The sequence below is a fragment of the Diabrotica undecimpunctata genome, chromosome 1, assembly GCF_040954645.1.
Source record: "Diabrotica undecimpunctata isolate CICGRU chromosome 1, icDiaUnde3, whole genome shotgun sequence".
Lineage (NCBI taxonomy): Eukaryota > Metazoa > Arthropoda > Insecta > Coleoptera > Chrysomelidae > Diabrotica > Diabrotica undecimpunctata.
In genome coordinates, this window is record NC_092803.1 from 22,951,935 (window position 1) to 22,962,118 (window position 10,184).

General features: G+C 31.6%; 1 protein-coding gene across 1 annotated transcript in view; it reads right to left on the reverse strand.

Moving 5' to 3' along the window:
- LOC140438108 (myrosinase 1-like) overlaps positions 1 to 9,720 on the reverse strand; it is a 30,091-nt gene extending 20,371 nt beyond the window's left edge. The window contains exons 1-2 of the mRNA XM_072527825.1: positions 9,642 to 9,720; positions 2,000 to 2,263 (exon numbers count right to left, since the gene is read on the reverse strand). Coding sequence (XP_072383926.1) covers positions 2,000 to 2,263; positions 9,642 to 9,709 — 332 coding nt within the window. The 5' untranslated portion in view covers positions 9,710 to 9,720. The remainder of the gene's footprint in view (positions 1 to 1,999; positions 2,264 to 9,641) is intronic.
- Positions 9,721 to 10,184: the final 464 nt, after the last annotated feature.

Sequence of the window (10,184 nt, forward strand, 5' to 3'; positions counted from 1 at the left end):
ACGATCAATTAAACAATAATTTACCAACCATTATTAAAGCACCTTACACAAAGACTCAAAATAGGACATACAGTTAAAGATTAAACAAAGAAGGAGACGGATTAAAAATCAATATGGAATGTTAAGGAAATGGACCTAATATTTGCTGCAGAAATCAAGACGACAAAATGTGGATCTTAAAATATGCTACAATTAATGGCTAAAATACTAACGTTTGTATTTTGAGAATGATTTCCGAAGTGGAAATTGAAACGTCAATAAACTTTAATTGTGGCTTATTCCCATTTAAATAGTAATTACTTTAAAATGGCACAAGAAAATGGCTTCAGAACAATATTAATATGATCATTTCTCTATTCAGGTAACCAAAGAAATGAGAGTAGAAAACTTATTCTTAACATACATAAGATATAGAAAACACATAACGTCCAAGAAAACAATACAAGAAAGAATTATTTAACTCGACAATGATTCGTTTGGAGTAGCGATAACACCTATAAGACTACAGAACGTTAATGAAGATGAGAATGTGAAAGTTAGAGACAAACTTAATTTACAATCAAACAACCGAATAAGTATGCTACATTCCAAAAGAAGCCTCATTGGAATCTAAGCTGAATACACTCAGAATGGTGAAAATACCCAGAAATAAGTTTTCAGGATGCACTTCTCCGAGTCTGGAACTAATCTAACTAAACACATGGAAGCGCACTGGACTGAAGACTATAACTTAGGGCTCTAGAGAAAATAGGATGGTGGCAAAACAAGTGGTACATAAGGTAAACTCAAATGGATAATAAACTCATTTGCGCCATATAAATCACTAAGTCTGGACGGGATTGATTCATTATTTCTACAGAAGGTAATACCTTTCTGTATAAAAAATTATGTAACATACTACAGGCTCGCTTAGGACTAGGGTACATACCAAAAGCGTGGAGACTAATAAGGGTGGTTTTTATAACCAAACCTGTTACAACCGGACAAGCTAAGTCATTGAGAACAATAAGTATGATGTCGTTTGTACTAAACACTCTAGAAAAACTGCTTAATAAGTATATTGGTTAAAAGTCCGATACAGCAGCCACAGTATGCATATTTATATTCTCTACGGAAACGTACTGCACCACCACAAGTACGTTCTTAAAACCAAGAGTCACCATTTAAATAGGAAAAATAGAATAGAAATAGAATTTAAACATAAAAATATATAGGTATTTTTCTTGATATTGAGAGAGTATTCGACAACACCTAATTCGAATCAATCACAAGGATAATTCGCCTAAAAGGAATACAAGAAACAAGCTACATATAGATATACTGGTAGTTAGTTACATATTTGAGTAAAAATGTATGGCTTTACATGAGATACAAGAACTCACAATCTCAAATTTAATCAGAAGGAGAAATTTGGGGGAATAAGATCCTTCAAGGCTGAATGGTACAAACCTAAGTGGTGAGTGATGTAAAATATCTTGGGATAATATTAAACTGGAAGTTTACTTGGAATTAGCAAATAAAACAAGTACCTAAGAGAGCGGTCACTAAGTGAATGGTAGCCAGATGCATTGATGGAAAAATGTTGGATTTAAAACCGGACATGTTTTATTGGACATACATCATGGTGGCAAAACCAACAATTACATATGTAATTTTGCACTCTTAATGTAAAGAGTGCAAAAGATAGTGTTTTCAAGGATGAACTGAAAATATATTGTCGGAATAAAAGGTTATTCCTAATATCTTCCAATAGTTTTTAGTCAGCTTTGGATTTGCGTTTCATCGAATTCACTAGAAGTCTCCTGACTTTTTGTTGCTTCATATAAACGTCACTTCTAGCGTGCTGGGGCCTGTTATGTTACTATAACAGCTAAATTAGATCGCTTTTAATTTCAGTTTAAACTACCACAAGTGTTCCTGATAATAGTTGAATAACTCAAAATACATACAGAACAATGGTGGAGTTCGAATTAAAAGGAATTACCAACCAACAACTTACCTTGACCAAGAAATGGACAGTTTATAGTGAGTAACGCCCATTTGCGCTAACGCTTTAAAATCATCTTTGTAATGTATGTAGGCTTCATCAGCCGAACTAGCATTGGAACCGTCTTCGATGATCTTGGGATTAGCTAAGATCGCGTGATCCCAGATGTTTTCACCTCTATCTTCCATTCCGAATCCCTCAGTTTGGTAGGCAGACGTTCCTACTCCAAAAGTAAAATTTTCGGGAAAAGTGTTGTTACTGAGGGCGGTTGTATACCTATTACCAAAAAGAAACAGTTGAAAAAAGGAATAAAAAATTTCATATATCTACATTATAACATTGCAAACAATACAAAAATTAGACAAATATCAAGTATAATTTATAACATTGTGGTAACGTTATTGTATCAATACGTTGCTTAGCGGTTTTGATATAGTGGTAGCACTGATTCGTGCTAATTCGTAAAAACGGGATTTTTGGTATTGGCCATTTGATATGAAAATGTCCATATCGAAGCATATAAATATGGGACATTTTCAATTTCCGGCCAGTCTTAGTACGGCTCCCATATAGAGTGTTCTGTATCCTGGGAGTCCGTTGTTGGGGCTCCGCTCACGTTCTGCGAACCGTTGACCATTCCTTTTCACATGGTGATAACAGTTAACAAAAATATTTCTTTAAGTTCGGTAGTACTTAAGCTGTACCACAACAAAAATCCAATAAAAACGTGTATTATGGGTAAAATACTACTGCAACTTCTGAAATATATTCAAGCAACTATAACTGGCCATTGACGTGTTAAGATCTTTGTGACTAGATAAAATACCAAGTGTTACATATGCTTGAACTCGTATTGAAGTGAGGATTCTAATAATAATACAATATACAGAGTGTTTAATAAAAAAATCTGAAGTGATTAATGATATCAGAAAAATAATATTTCTGGCAGTATTGCAAGGATTAAACTTGACATCTTCATGTTTCAGAATAGGCGTGTACTGGTTTTTGTACAATTCGAACCATCCACTTAAGAAAAAATTACGAGTTTCCACACTTTTACCAAATAAACCAAATAGTTTAAAGTTTTGTCGATTGATTTGTCAACTGACAATATCTGCTAGTGAGATCTGACTCGTTAAGTTGACGGATATTTAAGAATAATTTAAAATTTTCTTAGCTCGACAGCTTCTACATATTTTGGTTGTATAGAGGTAAATTCTTTTGAGAGATGAAAGACCTCAAATATGCTATCAAAAACTTCAAAGACAATAAGCCTAATTAGACAAAATACCTGTAGAGCTATTAAAACCTGTTGAAATGGATAGCTTAGAAGTATTGGCAGATTTATTTAACTTGGTGTACAATTCGGAAATAGTACCGCAAGACTGGCCGAAGTCAGTTTTTATAATCATTTCTAAAAAAACAAGTATCAAACTATGACAACATATCTCTGACTATAGAACACTGAGTCTCAGGAGCCATACTTTAAAAGTACTTCTTAAAGTAATACACAAGAGAATCTATGAAAAGTTAGATGAGAAGACATGCAGTTCAAGTTGCGAAATGAAGTAGGTACTCAAGAAGGACTATTTGCCATTAATATGCTGATTCAGTATTGTCGGTATGTAAACGTTAACCAAGACTTGTGCTGTGTTGACTACGAAAAAGCTATTGATACATGCAAGTAACACATGAAAATCTAATATCAATAGGTATGAATAAGCACATTGACAGTAAAATCATAAAGTTAATCCAAAAATATTCTTTAAACCAAAGTGCCATAGTTCAAATTAATGCGCAACTGTCAGAAGAAATGAAGGAATGTAGAGGAGTTAGACAGGGATGCGTTTAATCGCCACTTTTGTTTAAATATAATCCGAAGAAAATTTCAAAAACACGCTCAATTATATCAAAGCATAAGTTACCGTTAACGGAAAATTCATTAACAACTTACGATATACAGATGACACTGTGATCATTGCAACATAGAAGACCTAAGGAAGAGTTGACTAAAACAGGATAGTCTGGTAAAACATGATACCCACGATAATTTAAAAATGACCTTTGATGTTAATCACTACAGATACCGTCTATTTGAATGTAGCAGGGAGTTTCTCTAATTAATTGTTGATCTGTGGCTTGTGGCAAATGCTAATTTGAAAAAGTAAGGTTATGCTAATTAGTTTCATCCGTAGTTAGTTAAGAATTAAGTTTAAATCATCAAAATAAATACCGGTGAGTGTTTTCTTTGTTTCTCTATGTAATATGAGTGTGTTTTGCGTTATTTGTGATTATGATAACTGTTTTTTTTTGTTAAAAAATTTCAAAACATTATTCAGTGTTTAGTTGCGTAAAATGGGATATCGAGTGGTTGGGTAAAACTGGATATTATCCCGTTTTGTCCAACTAAAATGTAGTTACTTTTTAACAAACATATTAAATTTAATTTTTTCAGGGTTATTAAAATATGGGAAAATATAAAAGAAAAAGTGATCGGCAGTCTTGGAATGAGGATAGTATGCGCTAAGCAGTGGAAGAGGTTCTTGGTGGAAGAATGGGTTATCTTAAGGCTTCTAAAGAATTTGAAGAGAAAATTCAACAAAGAAAGGACTAGGGCGTCACAGACCGGTCTTCACAGCGGAACAAGAGGAGGAGTTGGTGGAACATATTTTGTTAATGGAATCACGACTATTTGGTTTTACTTTGAATGACTTTTAAAGTTTTTCTTTTCAGTTAGTTTAACGCAATGGATTAGCTAATCCATTTATTAGAGAAAAAAAATGGCCGGTAAAGCTTGGTTGTACAGCTTTCTGAAAAGTCATCCAACCATTAAACTTCGTACCCCTGAGCCAACATCTCTAGCTAGAGCCATGGGTTTTAATAAGTCTGCCGTAAAGAATTATTTTTCCTTGCTTACTGGTTTGCTTGAAAAATATAAAATACCACCCGAACGGATTTACAACGTATAACGACTGTGCCAAAGAAAAGATCGAAATGTTTATCATTGCGTGGGAAAAGGCAAGTTGGGTGTATATCTTCAGCTGAACATGGTGTTCTTGTTACTGTGGAATTTAACAAGAGTGCTTCTGGTGTATTAATGCCCAGAGGACCTTAATGGTGTATTAAGGTCCAGAGAAAAACCTGAGCTGCTAGATGATGCTCCACCTGGCAGTAAAGCTTTCTACCATTCGTCAGGATAGATACAAAAAAGAATTATTTCTAATCGGTTTCTAATTTTATTGAGTTTTTAAAACCCTCCAAAGAACATCCTGGTCTTTTACTTTTGGACATAAGAAATATTGACGTCATAGAGAAAGCTAGAGAAATTGGTGTTGTAATGTTGTGCTTCCCTTCGCATACCACGCATCGATTGCAACGTCAGTTTCATGTCACCACTCAGCACTTATTATACGACAAAAGTTCAAAAATGGATGCAGAAACATCCAGGTTGACCAATCACAGTCTCCCAAATAGGAAAACTTTTCGGAAGCGCATATATGAAAGCTGCTAGCGTCCAAACGGCTGTAAATGGGTTTATAAAGACTGGCATTCAACCTCTCAATCCGACAATTTTTGAAGACTGGATGTTTGAACGAGCTAAAACCACAGAAACACCGATGAACGATCCGATGATTAGTCCCGTTTTAGAAAATAATCGGCGCTCTCCACCTCGTACACCACCATTATTACAAAACCAAGTTGATGATGCAGAAAATGAGAATTCTCCAAATATATTGAATTCAGATACTTTTTACAACAAAAATTTCCTAAGGTGCTTGAAAATAAGGAAAATTATCATATTACTCCTCCTCCTCGTTCTTGCAACAAGTTCTATGCTAATACGATGCCCTCTTGTTCGTACTCTGTCAATAAATTTCAAGTCACTCCCAAAGAACTAGTTGCCTTCTTTACGTAGAAAAACGTATTAACCTCAACACTTGATAAAGATCAACTGGAGAGGTCTATAGGTAAAAAGTCCATCAAGAAACCAAAACTAAATTCGGAAGAAAAACAAAATTAGAAAGGCAAAAAAAATAAGAAATATGTTCCAAAACCAAGAAAAAAAAAAGAGAAAGAAACAAAAGGGATAGCAGTTCAAATAATGAAGACGAAGACGAAGTTTGCATTTATTGCTCGGAACTGTATTCCAAATCAAAATCAGAGGATGGTTGGGTAATGTGTGAGCAATGTCGACCTTAGGTTTACGAAGCATAGGCATTTAGGCATACTCATGTGATTTTTGTCGATGTTAAACTATACATTTTTTTAATATTAATGTTATATAAATAATGTTTTATTTTTCAAGTCAATATATTTAACTTCAATACCGTTTTTATTCATATTCAAAAACCATCCCATTTTACTCAACCAGGTGGACAAAACGGGATACTTTGCCATTTTTAAAAAAATTGACTTTTTCAATGTTATCGTCAAACTATTTAGGCGTAACTATACTTAAACATACGAAGTGATCAATGAAGAAGTTACAGTTTAGATATCAATAGCATAGTCAAATAGTTTTGAGTCAAATAACGTTAGCTTTCCCGTTTTGTCCAACTCTCCCCTACAGCATTCGAAAGCTTAAGCCGAGATGGGAATTACTATAAATGCTAAAAAAACGAAATATATGCTAATTACAAGAAGACCCCAAAATATACACCACATATTCACAATAAATGGTAACGTGATAGAACAAGTACAAAAATATCAGTACTTAGAAACTCTGATCAATGAGACCAATGATCATACTTACTCCAGTCACTGTGGAGGAAAAGAGGTCAATACTTCTAAATTTTTTATAACTGAATCGATTTTGCTAAAAATTTGGAATTAGGCTTATCTTACCTCCCTCTTCAATAGTTATATATGCGCTAGGTATTTTTAAGGGGTGAAATCACCCCTTATTGAAAATAATGAAAAAAATGTATATTAAAGCATTTTATGGATTTAAATCGTGTTAAATTAGGTAATTGAAATATTGTCAATTATAATAATGGATATTGTGTACATTTTCAACCCTTAAATAATCTTAAAAACCACCCCTTTTAATAAGAATAATTGTAAAAAATCGTTTAACAGGTTCAAACGCTTTTGTAGGTCATTTATATCATCTACAATGTAATTCTCTGCTTATATAAAATAATTTTGGTTGATTGCAACACTTCAACCCTTAAAAACTACCCCCTATGTCAAAATATATAAAAAAATCTTTTTAAACAACTTCAAAAGTTTTTAATGTACATTTATATTCAAAAATTCCTTTCTTATCAATAAAATAATTTTTGATTGGTTGCTTAACTAACTCCGTTAATTTTTAAGCTACAGTGTCCATTAAAATAATATTTTGAAGGTAATTTCAAAAGCTACAAGACTAAGTAGATTAAACTATGTTAAAATTATTTCTTTTTAAATAGTAAAGGGCCAAAGTGCTGATTACAGGTGTGTCAGCCGCTGTATCTCAAACTTCAATTGGCTATATCTTTATTATTTTTCAAGTTCCAACAAAAATAAAAAAATCAAAATTTTTGTTAAGAAAAAAGCCACATTTTGGTATAGAACCATTTTTCACGTATCTCTTATAGTTTTAGATTTATTTTGAAAAAATATAAATTTTTAGATAATTAAAAAAAAGATTTTTTAATTTAAATTTTTAATTTTAATTTTTAATTTAAAATTTAAAAAAGATTTTTTAATTTAATCATGATTTTTTCAAAAAATACGCATTTTAAACAGGCTAAACTTTTAAAACTTATAAATAACACTAAAAAAAAATGAATTGTAGAAGATATACGTTTAATTTCAATTCTGATCGAAATAGTGTTACTTATACTGCTCGTTTTTTTTTTTAAACGCTAGAGTAATTCAAATTCTTTCCTTCGTATTTCGCTTTGTTTTAATCGAAATGGCTTTTAGCATAGCTCATTTTAAAGGTTTTTCTAGCTCTTTAAAAAATGTTGTATGAGTTTTTATCAAAAAAGATGTCCATTTTCCGATATTTGATGTTAAATGCATCGAGTATAGTATCCCAAAAATAAAAAGTCATCTTCAAACAATTATGAATCGCTTAGTATTGTACTTATAAATCTTAATAAAAAAACAATCTCTGTGTTTTTTTATAAGCTTTATTTTTGTTTATTATAGATTTTTCAATAAAACGCTTTGTTTTTGAGTTATTCGTACAAAATCATTGGAAAACATGTTTTTTTTTGCGAAAAGTTTACTTTTTCAAGTGCGTATAACTCAAAAATTATTGATTTAGCGAAAAAAATTTATATGACATTTTTTGTTTAAAATTTGATTCTCTATCAATTCCCGGGGCTATTTTGAGTGTAAAAAGTTCAACCCTCTAGATGGGGTGCCAATCACCACAGGGGTAGAAGCACACATCAACACCATATAACTTATGTTTTTTGAGTAATTTACTACCCACTGTAAAAATTTCAGATAAATCGGTGCAGTTATAAAAAATTTAAAGGGAAAATGCCACAGTAACTGGACTAACTGCAGAAATAAACAGGTGGATAGAGATAGCCAGATCAGCATTTATATGAACAGAGCCACTCCTAACGTACAGAAATCTTAATTTACAAATCAGACTACGTTCCATATGCTGTTATATATTTTCGATATTATTATATAGAGCAAAGATTTGAACATTAAAACCATTAAATTTAAAAAGAATCAAACTCTTTTTATACCCCTAAGTGTAAAAAATATCATGGACTGATATAATTACAAATAAAGATGTACTGGAGAGGGTTGGTAAAGAAACAAAACTAATTACCACTGTACAAACAATAAAACTTTAACCCACGTGATGAGGGGACCAAAATATGAAATTTTGGGATTCAAGGAAGAAGATCTGTTGGCCGAATGCTGAATTCATGGTTAAAGAATCTTCGTGGTTGGTCTCAATGTAGATCGATTGATTTTGTTTAGAGCAGCTAGTTCAAAAATAAAAATAGTCATTATAATGGCCAACCTCCGTGGGGAGACGGCACTTTAAGAAGAAGAGGTATATATCTTGTACATGCAAACATACTCTTATAACAGTATTTTTAAAAGGGTCAATTTTTATTAGAATATTTTTGAAAGTATAACATAAAGAGTAGCACCGTAATTTAGGATGGACCATGTATAGGTGCGGTAGAACAACTAAGATGTTTCAACGTGGCAATCCCAAGTTATTTTTGTGTCACTTCCATATCAGTTTTTCGTATATGATTAGGCCAAGATATTTGGCACTTTTAAGCATAAACATTGAATATTTAAAATTATTGTTTTCTTTTATGAGAATGTTATGTCTTGTACAGATGTATATATACTGTTGATTTAGTGATAGACAAATTAAAACCATATGGAGATGGAATGAAAATATTTAAATATGATGATAATAGGGACATTTCAACTAAATACACGTCACGGAGGGTACATAAGAAAAATGAAAAACAAAACTTTGAGTGTTAGTTTTGTTTATCTTTTTTAGTTTTAATTTTTCTCTCATAACCCTCACGTGATACGAAAAATTAGAGTTCAGTTAAAAATTAAACAAATACGCAAGATCCTGTTTAAACAAAAACAGTTTTTTAATTATTAAATTTTACAGGTTAGCAGTATTTGTTAAATCTAAGAATAAGTAACTTTTTTGTCTTACCCTATTAAAACAGCCATCATCACCAAGGAGGATGTCATCTTCGCCATAGTTGCTTGAAGTTCCTTCATCTACTGATATCGATAATTTTAATTACTACCTTAATAAGTAGTTAATATAATAATTATTATGCAAATTATAAGATAATGTATTATTTTTAATTAGACTACTTAAGAATAAGATCACTATCGTCCAATCAACGTTGCTACTATATAAAAAAAAATTAAATTGGTAATAAAGGGCAATGTTTATAGTCCAGTCGGGATAGAATTTAGATAGATAGATAGATAGATAGATAGATAGTTTATTTGACTATAAGTTAAAACAAGGTTTATAGCAAGTCAAAAGTACAAAATTATAAATATTAAACATTACAAAAAATGGAAAAATACATTAAAAATATTTAAAACATTAAAATACATATAAAAAGTACAATCTAGACATCGTAATATGGTAATATATTTAAAATAATATTAAATTTGGTTATTATGCAGCTTGGAAATTCACAGACACACTCTCGTAATATTCACCTAATGTTTAAGGACA